Source organism: Lagenorhynchus albirostris, chromosome 2 (genome assembly GCF_949774975.1).
Source record: "Lagenorhynchus albirostris chromosome 2, mLagAlb1.1, whole genome shotgun sequence".
NCBI classification, from domain to species: Eukaryota; Metazoa; Chordata; class Mammalia; order Artiodactyla; family Delphinidae; genus Lagenorhynchus; species Lagenorhynchus albirostris.
In genome coordinates, this window is record NC_083096.1 from 121,612,243 (window position 1) to 121,625,294 (window position 13,052).

At 36.3% G+C, this 13,052-nt stretch overlaps 1 protein-coding gene across 1 annotated transcript in view; it reads left to right on the forward strand.

Moving 5' to 3' along the window:
- ERICH3 (glutamate rich 3) overlaps window positions 1-13,052 on the forward strand; it is a 118,555-nt gene that overhangs the window by 86,618 nt on the left and 18,885 nt on the right. Inside the window, exon 13 of the mRNA XM_060141924.1 lies at window positions 6,685-7,134. Within this exon, the coding sequence (XP_059997907.1) occupies window positions 6,685-7,134 (450 nt within the window). The remainder of the gene's footprint in view (window positions 1-6,684; window positions 7,135-13,052) is intronic.

Consider the following 13,052-nt stretch of genomic DNA (forward strand, 5'->3'; position numbering starts at 1 on the left):
GTAGTTGATTTTTCACTCATTGTTTCATGTGTGTTAAATTTTGCCCCTCAAGCTAATTTAATAACACACAAATTAATTATACTACAAAAGCTAGGACTGTATGTTGTCTTTGTTATTCCTCACAGAGGTAATTTCCTAAAGATATTTTGTGAATATTAAGCAGTTACTTGATTAACACCAAGAATACTAAAATACTTTTGTTAGTGCCACGATATCTAGTTACGTTTATACTATATGATTATTACTGGAATTTTATTAAAAACATTGTATAGAGTTAGCTGCATTATGTAGATATAGAAAATATAATATTTTAAATAGATGTGTAATGAAAGCTATCAGAACATATAAAATCTAGTCCACAATGTTGGGAGATTTAAGAGCCAAAAATTAAACTGGCTAACTATTTTATTTTGTTTTTTCAATAAGGATGTTATTAAATAATACTTTTAAAGAGCTCCTTTGCATCCTCAGTATTTACATTAAAACTCTGCCATTATTCTGAAGTAAAATTTCATTGCTTGCTACTGTTTCTTTCCTCCACCACCAGGCTCCTTTATTTTCCATCCCTTTATTTTGATAACCTGACCCTGTGTTATTCAAAAACATGCTTTGTAGCATGAGGAGTATCAGAATTAGATATTTCATCCAGCAAACAAGAAATGTGCATTAAAAATGATAATGACATGATAGATTCCTTGGAACAATCTATTGAAAAGCCAGAAAGCACTTCATCTTTAAAAGTGTAAGAGGCATATTGTGACCACTGAATCCTAGACACTGGTACATCCTTTTTATTGACATGATTAAGAATCTCGCTGTTAGTGTTTGGATGTGTTTCATTTGAACCTGCCTGCACCTGTTCCCAGAGGGCAAACAATTGCCCGGGCTGTCACTCTTGTGACAAGTCGGCCCCATTTAAACTGCCAGTGAGCAATTGCATCGGCCCGCCTTGATGAATACACTGTGCTGAGCAGCCTGCAAGTGATGGAGTGCCAGGGACTGCGTGCCCACTAAGAGAGGACCCTGCTTTAGGAATGATGTGTGCGACTTCCCATCGTTTAAAAAGAATGACAGATTCCTTTTCTCTGTGTTTGTGTTGGCTACCCCAGGAGCTAATTCACCAGTTGAAAATATATTGTCATAGATGAATGTTATAAACTTGAGGGGAAAAGTGTCATGTTGCTGAGAATAGACTTTTAGGGACAGTTTGGATGATAGTACCTATGAGTAAGAGGTAAAGACTAAGTAGCTCCTTGTGAGAAAGAGAACAGGGGGACGGGGAGAGAGAGAGAGAGAGAATCTGTTCCCAGAATACAAAGAAAAGAACATAAGAATTAAAGTGAAATTTTTTTCTAGTAAGAAAGATAGTATTTTACTTGTGCTATTTTTCAGTCTGTTGAATAAGTAGGCCTTAAAGACTTTGAAAATCTCAGAATCACAAAAATATTCTGTTTATTTGATTTACTGACTTCCAGTATCTCACTCTTCCTTTCTGGGCCTGACTATGGGTTTGAAGGGATGCATATGAGGGAAGCCTGCTCCTTCTGTGTTGAAATTGTACATGCTATGAGACCACGCTCTGTGGACTTCAGTGTCACTTGACTCCTCCTCGGACCAGAGAGGGTTAGGGGAAGATTGTAGGCAGCTTTTGGCTAGAATCTATGTCTGTGATGTTTTGCATGATTAGTCACATTTTAATTTTTCTTAATTGTAAGAATTCCTCAATTCATCTTCACTTTTGGATTGTTGAAGTAGGAAGTCATGGCTTTCAGGTGAATACTTAAATGCAGCATCATCTTTTAGTTCACATAAAATACTTTTCTATGAGGTATTTCTCTACAGTTTTGAATCTGCCCTGTACATAGTGATGGCACTACTGAGGCACTCAATAAAATCTTGTGAAATGCATGGCTGGTTGACTAGATTAATGGACAAATGTAAAAAGATTTAAGCAGCAAAATGTGATACATGATTTGATTATATTCTCGGTATTTTAAGTATTTAGAAAATCCAGTTAAAGGTAAATAAGGAGGAACTTTTAAGCTTTCTTCTTCTCCTCCTGCATTTACTTTAGATATATATATATATATATATATATACAAAGTAATGTATATATTTGTCTCATTGGTAAATTGATAATGAATTACCAGTATGAGGACATATGTTCTCCCTTACACCAAATAACTAGTTACTGTTCATGGATGGAATTCAGTGATTTCTGCTTCTATTGTCATTAAGCATACACTCATTTGATGATATTTATTGAGTACAAAGCACTTGTCTAATCAGGTATTATTGTACATGAAAATATTGACCAAACCACAGTATCTAATATAAATATGAACAGATTTTAGTGAACTCATGAGTATAATCTGCAACTGTTAATATAAGGAATAGTAGGACATAAAAATTCATATGTCAAGGCTAATTTGAAGAAAATAGGTGTGACACTTATGCAGATTTTTCTGTGAAACCTTGGACCAAGGAATTGGGAAAGAGACATAATTTGTGTTAGAACTCAGAGCAGTATTGGGTCCACTGGGTTGAGATACATGGTGTGTTATTGGAGTGATCTAAATTTTTAACTGAATTTTCATATTTGAGTTTGTGAACTTAAATCGAGGTGTCTCTATGGGCTTCAAGCTAGTAAGCTAAAAACAAAGTAGTTAAAATCAGGACATTAGTGGAGGAAATAATGAATTTAAACTGTAGTAAAACAATGCATCATGCTAGTGGGTGAAGGAATGATTGAAAACTGAGGTCAGGACTTGTCACTGGTTCAAAACAAACTACGTAGCTATGGATCTCAATAAGAGTACAACAGCTTCTGAGAGAGCTACCCATGGTCACTGTTAAGAGACTGAACAAATACCTTAATAAATATGTGTAGTTGATTTATTGTACTCATGCCAAAGGAAGCAATGTCTGTCTAGAGTGTGTAATCTCAATGGAAGCAGGGATCTGGCCTGCTTTTTACTCCATTGTGTCCTCAATACCAGAACATTGCCTGAAACATAGGATGTGCTCAATGTGCATTTAGTGAATGAATGAATATCTGTAAGTGGCTAGGAAGATGGAGGACAACTCAGGACCTCAGTTACGGAGAGAGAGCAGAGTTCATCCTGAATTTGCTGGACTGGTGCTGACTATGGATGTGTGTGTGTGTGGTTGGTACCTTTGGTCAGGTGTATATCAAATTGACTAGGCAGGCAGTGCAAACAGTGGAGATTACTGACACATATATAGTAGAATATGTAAAACTATTTTCCATTTGTCATCCTGGAGTGGTAACAGTGGAAATCTAGCTAAGAGAAGCAATAGTGGGTTCATGACAGTGGCTGCCCTCTGTTTGAAGGCCTTTTGGCAGATAGAGTGGTCTTGGTTTTAATACAATGGGTCATTACAAAAGAAGCATTTTACAAAAATTGCTCCTTTATAGCTAATGGACGTTGGGTATTATTTAACTTCCGTGGGCCTTACTTTCTAGATCTAGAAAAAGAAGATAACTAACTACTCCATGGGATTAAATGAGATGTTTGTAAAGTGCTTACCTCAGTGCTTGGTACAGAGTAGGTGCATAATCATGATCAGGTTTTATTTTTTTCCTCAATAAATGGTAACTGTGACTACTATGCTTAATGTGATATACAGGGTGAAATCACAAGAAAGAAATTTATTAGAATATACTTATCATGTATGATATCAGAGAGAGAAGAAGACTGAAAATCATAAAGCAATGATTATTTGATTTGGTGAGATTAATTTTTATCAGGTAATTTCTGCAATGATTTATGGATAGCAATAATTGGAATTGATTCCCATTTTATAGCCAAGAAAACAGAGCCTTAGAGAAGTTAAGTAGCATAACCAAAGTCAAAGCTAATGAGTAGCTTAGTCATGATTGGAACACCTAAGTTTGTCTTACAGAAAAACATAGTATTTTCTCTCAAGTTCATGTTGCATGAAATAGTAGTGACGGAAAAGAAGGAATAGTTATCAATGAACAGTTATGATGACATGAAAAGAGAAAACAGTGAAGGATTGGGGACTGATTGAATGTGGAAAGAGAAAAGTCAGAGATCCTGCTTAGGGTGTAGAACCATGGCACCAAACACACTGGCTTTGTCCAAGGACTCAGGCAGTGGGTGCAGATCAGGTCCCTACCGTGAAGACCAAGGGCAGATTCTTAGCATCAGTACCTGGAGGGAGCACTGGAGAGAGAAATGGAATTTGGTAGGAGGCAGAGCTGTTTCCTAACATACCTCCAAGACAACTTTTTCCCTCCTAATGAAAAAAAAAAATTACAATTTACATATCGGCCCTAAAATTCCTTTATATAAAACGTTCCTTTATATGAAAGTTTTCACATAAAAACTTTATTTCTAAGAGAATATATAAAATTAGTGTAGAAAATCCCATTCCATGGCCCTAAAGCATTTTGAGCTTTTTTGTAGGCACAGCCTGGCCCCAGTGTCTGTATGAAAATGAGAGTGAGAAATGAGAGTGAAATGAAATTATACAGGGAGGTTAGAGAGAAATTTGAAAACTGAAATGAGTTTCTATGGGAGGTCAGGTAGCCTTGCCACTCAGCGGCCATTCATTCACCTGATCTTTCTTAAGGACTGACTCAAAATTGAACCAGAGCATGTTTCAGCCTTTGAAATAAAATAATACAATTAATAGAAGCTGCTAAAGAAAGAGGAGCACTCATTTTTTAAATTATGTGAACAACTCTCAGAGCCAAAAGTGAGAGTCCTGGTGTCAACACTCAGATGGTAGATACGGATATTTTTGGACGTGCAGAACCATTATAACATTGTATCCAGCTAATTGTGCAATTAATGAAAACCACTGATCAAACAAACCACTAGCACACTGGGAGTTGTTTTTCTTTTTTAAAAAACAAATGTGAGGTGCTTAAGAGAGGGGGAAATCATAGTCCCTGAAATTTCTGAACTAGTACAAATAAGATAGAGAACGACTGTCCTTGATCTGTACGTTCCCCACCGAGAGACAGCACATCCAGATCTTATACAATGGAGATAAAGAATGAGTGGCTGAAGTATGTGATTCCTTTGAGAAACAGTGGTCATCTGGTGCCTGTCAAGGTAGTTGGAAGATAAGAACAAATGGAATTGTACTTAAGGGGTTCTGTTGCTTAAAGGCTTTTTGGAGTTTATTTTTTACTGCTGTGTAGAATCTCTCACATCTTTGTGGGAACTCAGTATGTCTCAGTGACTATACTTAAAATGCTAAGCCCTGTCATGGAGAGCCACTGGGGCTAGAGGGAAGAGGATAAGAGTAAAGACAGGTATTTCTTCCCTTAAACTCTGCCTCAGCTGCTACAGCCATCTGGGTAGCTGACAAGCAGAAAGAAACATAAACAGAAAAAAGAATCAGGAGCACACAGAGAGGAGCAAACAAGAAAGCTAAGCAGCTTGTAAGTATGGGCTATTTCACTTGAAAAATATATTCTATAAAAAAATTATAAACACAGGTCTATTTGGTTAAAAAAAATGAAAGGCAAGTTTGTATTTTTCTGGCCCAAGGCAGTGCATCTTCCTTACAGTGTCAGTGTGTGTGTGTTACTTTCTTGGAGATTTAAAGAAGTTTTTGTGGGTAATAAATACGAAACCATTTTTGGCTCTGGTAAGTTTCCAGACTGCATGTCTGTAGCATCACATCAATGTACTGCATAGATAGCCTAGAATCTCTTTTGCCGATTCTGTATGCCCATTTCCAGCTTCTGCATCCTCTGTCTTCTTCAGAGGACAGCCCTGGGCTACTGGGTTTGCTTCACCCTCAGGCACAAAGAGCAAGGGAGTGCCAAGAGTTCATGTTCCCCCCAGGGTGGCCTGTAGCTATGTCTGACTGGAGCAGAGTATGGAAGCCCAGCTCCTTCCTCAAGGGAAGAAAAATTCTAATATAATTTAGACTTCAGAGGTTCCCATGGGATCAGGCTGAGGCTGAGATGTTGCTTGAAATAGCTCTCTTGATTGACTTCTTCCCTTCCCCGCCCTGCTTTACCCACACCCAGAAGAGTTTCTCTTGGAGCATATTTTTAATACATCACTGGAACTTGAGTCCTCATCTCAGTGTCTGCTTCTGGGGAACCCATAAAAAAGACCAGATCTCACACACACACACACACACACACATGCACACAGACACACACACACAAGCATTATCTCAAAGTATTAAGTATCTAGGTATTATGCAAATGCATAGATATTCTTACCATACCGAGCTACCAGGGTGTACCAGTATGGCGGGTGTTACAGTAGATAAAAATTTAAACTTTATGCACAGAGAATACTGTGGATACATCCAAGATGATAATGAGATAAGTGCTCTTGCTGAACAAGTGAAAGATTATTCAATTTCTTCTGTAACAAAATAGATACTAACAAACGTTTTCCAGTGAAATGGCTTTCAACAAATGAACAAATACAATTGGTTTTCAGTTAAATATGACTTCGTATTGAAAATTGTATAGACTCACAGATTACATAGGTCTTTCTTTATCATGACGATTATGTGGACTATATGGGGAAAGGGTATCAAATCTACTAAACTATATTAAAAATTTTAGTATGATTAATTACTAGCATAATTCCCACAATTATTATTATTAAATTTCCCTTTATGGACAAGCAATGATGTTGTCATTTTTAATTTTTGTAGATATAAGAACTGCTTCATCAACCTCATCCAAAAGTCACCCATATTCTAGTTGCAGTGAGGATGAATCTGCACTGGGGGACAGGGAAGCCCACGCTGAGAACAGTCCAAATGAAAGTGTCCGAAGTCCATCTTCCCAGGAGTTGAGTGAAAATGATGAGCCAGGAAAAACCCACCTTCCACTTGAGAATTCTCTAGAAATCGAAACTGAAGACCAAGAAATAATAAAAGTAGATGTGGAGACCAAGCCTCTGCCAATAGAGGAAAACTTGGAGAATGTTCTTGAAGAAGAAGCAGAGAAAGGAACCCGAGTGATTGCAGAGGGCTTATCTGAGAAGTCCAGGGAACATGTTTCCAAGGAAGACAAGGAAAAGAGTAAGAGTAACCTTTGGGAAGGAAGCGCTGCTAAGGTGAAGGACAAAAAGGCAGGTCCCCGTAGGATGGATAAAGGTGGTAAGTATGGCCATTGAGTTGACCCGCCATTGTCTCTATGCATGGAAGCTGATCTTGGTCATTGCACTCTGCCAAAGCTTGGGAAATACTATTGTGATAATACCGGAGGGATTCAATTTTTTCCTATTTCTCTCTGTGTCACATGATCATACATGTATTTTCAACTTGTGTTTTCCTTTATTGCATTTAAAAAATTACTTGATAATTCTTAAGTAGCCTGTTTCCTATTTTCTGTAAATTCCTTCCTATGACAGTTCTATCTCAAGAATCAAATAAAGCACAATACATGTCTGAAGGCAAGGGTGTGTGTAGCTTTTTAGAAGTTATTTAGTATTAGCAATGCTATTTGTTCTTATCCAAATATGCATTTATATGTATACGTAGCTAACATTGATAGGTGCTTGCTATGTGCCAGTGCTAAACACTTACATATATTAACTCGTCTAATCCTCACAACAGCCCAATATCCCCATGAGTTAGGTTCTATTATCATTATCTCCTTTTTACAGATGACAAAACTGTGGTTTGTAGAGGTTAAGTAAGATGTCAAGCATCATACAGCTAATAAGAAGCATTCCTAGGATTTGAATTCAGGGAGAGTGGTGCCAGTTTCTAAAGGTTTCCAATTTTATCTGTGCAATAGGAATTTATAGTTAAATAAAAATTTCATAGAAAACTCCAAACTGCACTTTAAGTTCTCTGAAACGGAGTAACTTTCTGATCCAGGGGTTTCTTGGGTGTGTTAGGCAGTTCCATTTGACATAGAAAGTCTTGAAGCATGTCCTAGGATGATCAGGCCCCAGTACCTTAGACACATGGAAGGTCTGATACTTTTCTCAGCCTTAGGAGGACAGTGAAAGGATTGAGCTGTGTCCTGTGGATGGCCGGTTGTGCCTGCAGCTATTTGGCTCCCACATAGTACGCTGTGCCCTATAACTTGTATCTCAGGCCTTTCGCTAGTCTCTCCCATCTGTCTACCCTGCCAACATGGTGGGAATTCTTTTTGACTCCAAGGTAAAATTTGTTGTCACATTTTAATAGTACTAAAATTCATCTACGTTTGAAAACTTATGAATGCTTTTAATGTCTATAACATTTATTTTAGAAACTTAAAAGCTGTTATTAAAACACTGGTACCTACAGCTAAGAATTGAGGATGTTGAATAGTTATCTTTCCATTCAGTCATTATCATTAACCTTCTACTATGCACTGTGGTCAATAAGAAATGTGTAAGAGAGGGTTCCTTCCATAAAATGTTAAGAGGAAGGCTTGGCACGCCAATAACTGGACAAGGTCAGTAGTCACATGTAAAACCAGAGAAGGTACACATGTTATGGGGCTTCAAAGGAAGAGAAGACTCATTTGATGAAGTCACCTTGAAAGTTTTCGTGAAGGACATATTTGAGGAAGGCTTTAAAGGTTAGATAAGATTTTGAAGGTGGAATGGCGGAGGATAAAGCATGCCAAACAGCAGGAAGTAGCAAGGGATATAACCTTGGAATACGTTAAACAAAAACTCTAGAATGAGCAGTTTGACAAACTTCAGCCCACGAGCCAAATCTGGCCTACCACCTTTTCTTTTTGTATTGCCTGTGAGTGAAGAATGTTTTTTTCTCTTTTCTTTTCTTTCATTTTTAAAAGGTTGGAAAAAATCAAAAGAAGAAGAATATGTGATATGTGAAAATTATATTAAATTCACATTTCAGTGCCAGAAAATAAAGTTTTATTGGACTAGAGTCATGCTTATTTATTTACATATTCTTAGTGGCTGCTTTTGCTCTACAAGGGCAGAGTTAGGTAGTTGCAACAGAGACCCTATGGCCCACGAAGCCCTAAGGATTCACTGTTTGGCCCTTTACAGAAAAAGTTTGCCAACCTCTGCCTTAGAATTATAACATTAAGACCCCCAAAATTTTCAAAATGATTTTGCCATATGTGAGTAAAGATTCTTATTACCATACATTTGAAGCCCCCTTATAAAATAATTCAAATTTTTGATCTTGGATTTTATCATTCAATTCTGGTACATGTAATGTATAATCTAGAAAATTTGTACAATTTGGCAAACTGCTGACCAAAAAGGTACGGATGTTAAAGTTCAGTAGCAACATTGACATTATTACTAGTATTTCTTTTATTTCCACTTCAGAAAACTAGATTGTTTACCTGGATTTATGGAAGTAGACAACTTTTTGTAAAATAAGATGCACATGATATAGGTTGAAATTAGGGGATAAATAGAATAACAGAAGTATTCGACTAGGATCATATCACTTGGAAGAGAGTGAGGTTTTTTTTGTGGTACTCGGGCCTCTCACTGTTGTGGCCTCTCCCGTTGCGGAGCACAGGCTCCGGACGTGCAGGCCCAGCGGCCATGGCTCACGGGCCTAGCCGCTCCGCGGCATGTGGGATCTTCCCGGACCGGGACACAAACCCATGTCCCCTGCATCGGCAGGCGGACTCTCAACCACTGCGCCACCAGGGAAGCCCGAGAGTGGGTTTTATTTTCCCCCCTCTGGATTTGTGAAATGAAGAGTGTATAGGTTTATTATTTTTCTCAACTATTATGGGAAACTTGTGTTCTTGACTTGGTGACATCTATAATTTTAAAACATTTTGTTATTATCTTTTCATTGAGGTGGGTTCAACACTAGATGACAACGTTTATGATTATTTATCTCTCTTATGCTCTAATATATGTACCAAACCTCTTTATCAGTGTTTATTTTTCATTAACAGCTTATGAAATAACATTTAGAAAATAGAGAAAAGAGGGCTTAAAATTATCTATAGATTTATCACACACAAAAATCACCTTTAACATATGGTCAGTCTTTTTATTTCTAAAGTTAGAGTTTACAAGTTATGTTTTCATATTTCCATAAAATGTTATATTTTTCTTTTTATTCTTAACCTTATACCATAAGTATTTTTATGTTATTATGTAATCTTCATGAATATGTTTAATGTCTGTGTATTATTCCATTCTGTGGTTTGTTCATAATGTAAACATTTCCCTATTTTTCCTATTTTTACTACTACTAGTAGTACTCTAGTATCTTATTACCTATGATAATTTGAAATTAATAATTATTTTCTTAGGCTAGGTTCCAAGAAGTTTACTTTCTGGATCAAAGGTAATAGACATTTTAAGGTTTTTGAAAAAAAATTTTTTCTTAGAAAGGATTGGTTGAAAAGTTTATACAGAACAGATGAGAATAAGATGAAAGCTAAAGGCTTCCTTCCCTGGCCTTTATTCTTTTTCCTGAGAGATAGATAACTGTGGAAAAGTTTTTTTGTGTGCATGATTCCAGAAAATTTTCTCTATATACACACATATATAAGTGTATTCATATATTATATATATACAGACCTTATTTTTATATACAGATGGAAACATGATACATTTTTGTTTTACAACTTGCTTTTTTCACTTAACACTGTATCCTGAATATCTTTTTATATCAGCACATATAACTGTACTTTTATTCTTATTTACTGTATATGTTATGCCATTGTATTGCCTTGGTATCATAACTTTGCAACTTTTCTTAAAAATATGTTGCCTTCTTTGTAAGAACTGGTAGATTTGTTCTATGGTCCATCTTCCACAAAAGAACAAAATTTCTCTATTACAGAGGCCCAGAGGCAGAGTGAATAAAGTACAGTGGAAAATAAGATATTAATAAGCAAAATAAAACAAAGACCATGTAAAATATTCAGAACGATGTAGAAGGATTATGGTACCAAAACCTAAGGATTAGTAGATTATGACAGCTGGGTGCTAATGTTTTTAAAATAAACTCAAGGAAATGATGCAATAAATTTGTAAATATTTAGAATAATAGACTAAAGGAAGTGACAGATATTCTCAAAAGCCTTTATATTCCTAAGAAAATTTCAGATAAAATAAGCCAGGTCTTGAAAGTATCGTGAGTTATATTGATATTGATGCCAAGCAAAGAGGTTATGGTGGTTCCTCCTCCTTAACTGAGCCTTCAGTAAGGTGGCTGAGGGAGAGAGGGATAGAATCAAAGTTATATGCTTGAAATGAAGGTCATTTAGGTCACAGCTTATATGAGTTAGATCAGAAGGCTGGTGAAGATTGAAACGTGTGTATTTTATTTAGCTCCCTGATTAGAACCTTAGATTGCAGTGAAATGGGGGCTGAGATAATGTGTAAAAGATTCTATCTCATTTTGTATAGCACTGAATTAATCAATTTCAACTAGACCTAGAATAAAAATTGTGATTATGTTAAGAATAAGTCTATGGGCTGAAAAAATGATGTACAATGAATGATGTTTTGTTGAGTCTAAGTTAATACAACTTAATCTGAATTGTTTTCACTTAAGATCATAGTAATGGATAAATTTGTAAAGTACTACAGTCAATGCCTTCTTACCTTTCAGGCTGATAACATAAAATGATAACTTCCTTCTAACTATTTTATAATATGTCACACTTAATTGGGCTTTGTCCAGTCCACCAACAAATCAGGTGAATTTATATAAAAGATATGTCATATGCAGTGAAGTGGATAAGGTAAAAGATTATAATTGCTAGCTACAATGAGATAGTGCCCTTGAGAGTTAATTCAGTATTATAGGGCATAGTGTTATTTTTGTGTGTTTATTTTTCTCTGTTATTTTTAATTTAAGCTGTCTTAATGCATTGTGACACATGGTTTTCTAATGATGGAACAATTCATGTGGATTTGTGAAATTAATATAATTTATACATTATGAATATAAATAATATATTAAGAATAAAGTATCATATAGTATAAAGTAAAATGTATGTAGAAGTAGGCATTTTATACTTTTACATATGAATCAGCAGAAGTCATAGTGCTTGGCCAGGTAATATAGACCTAAAAATTGTTAGGACTAAAGTAAAATGCAATTTTATCATCACATAGGCAGGATAGAATGGTCTCGATGAAAGAACAAGAAAATCACGTGTTATGAGTTGCAGTCTAAATACAATTTCTGAATGAATTGTGAAAGCATATAACTGTTTGTTTCAATAGATTTCTTCTGAAATATTTGTTAGGTATCTGCTTTATGCCACACTGTTCCTGGTGTGAACATAACGAAGTCCTTCCCTATATGGGAGATTATATTCAAGGAGGAGATGTGCCTAACAAGTGAAAGATAAACATGTAATGGGGCATCTGGGCTAAGTGCTAGCAGAAAAGAAAGTCAAGGTAAGGACATAGAGTGATGGTTTGAGGAAGGGGTAGTATTTTTTAGGGCTGTCCTCTCTCAGTGAGGGGACATTTGAGCAAAGACCAGAATGAGGTGCAGGGGTGAGCCACTCTGGCATGTGAAGAAGGAGCACAGGAAGCAGAAGGCCCAGCAAATGCACAGAGTCTAAATTGGGAGCATCACTGTTGAGTGAAGAATTTGGAAGGAGGTCAGTGTGACAGGAGCAGAATGGACAAGCCAGAGACTGGAGGAAATGAGGCCAGAGGGAAAAACTTATAGGCCATTGGGAGGAGTTTATTCTGAGGTAGGAAGCCATTGGAAAAATTAGTGCATACAAATGACATGAGCTGAAAGTTTTGAAAAGATTCTTGCTACTGTGTGGAGGATAGAATTTAGCTTTCTGAGTATGTTATCTTTGAACAGCTGTGGTCTTGAGTTGTGATTAATCCTGGATCTTTGTAAGCAATGTTTCAATGACAAAGGTAACACAGGAACATCTTTACTGTATAGGTAGATGATGTAAGTCATGAATTTTGTCATAGTGAGTTGTTGGGAAGATAATTGATTGGCTACACAAAGAATGATCAAAGAACATGCATAGTTTTCAAGGTGACTGGGAACTTGGTATAAACCTGCATATATATTTACTCAGCTTTTATTGCCTTCTTATGCTCTTAAAATTCAAATGAAAAGTTCTTGGCAAAACG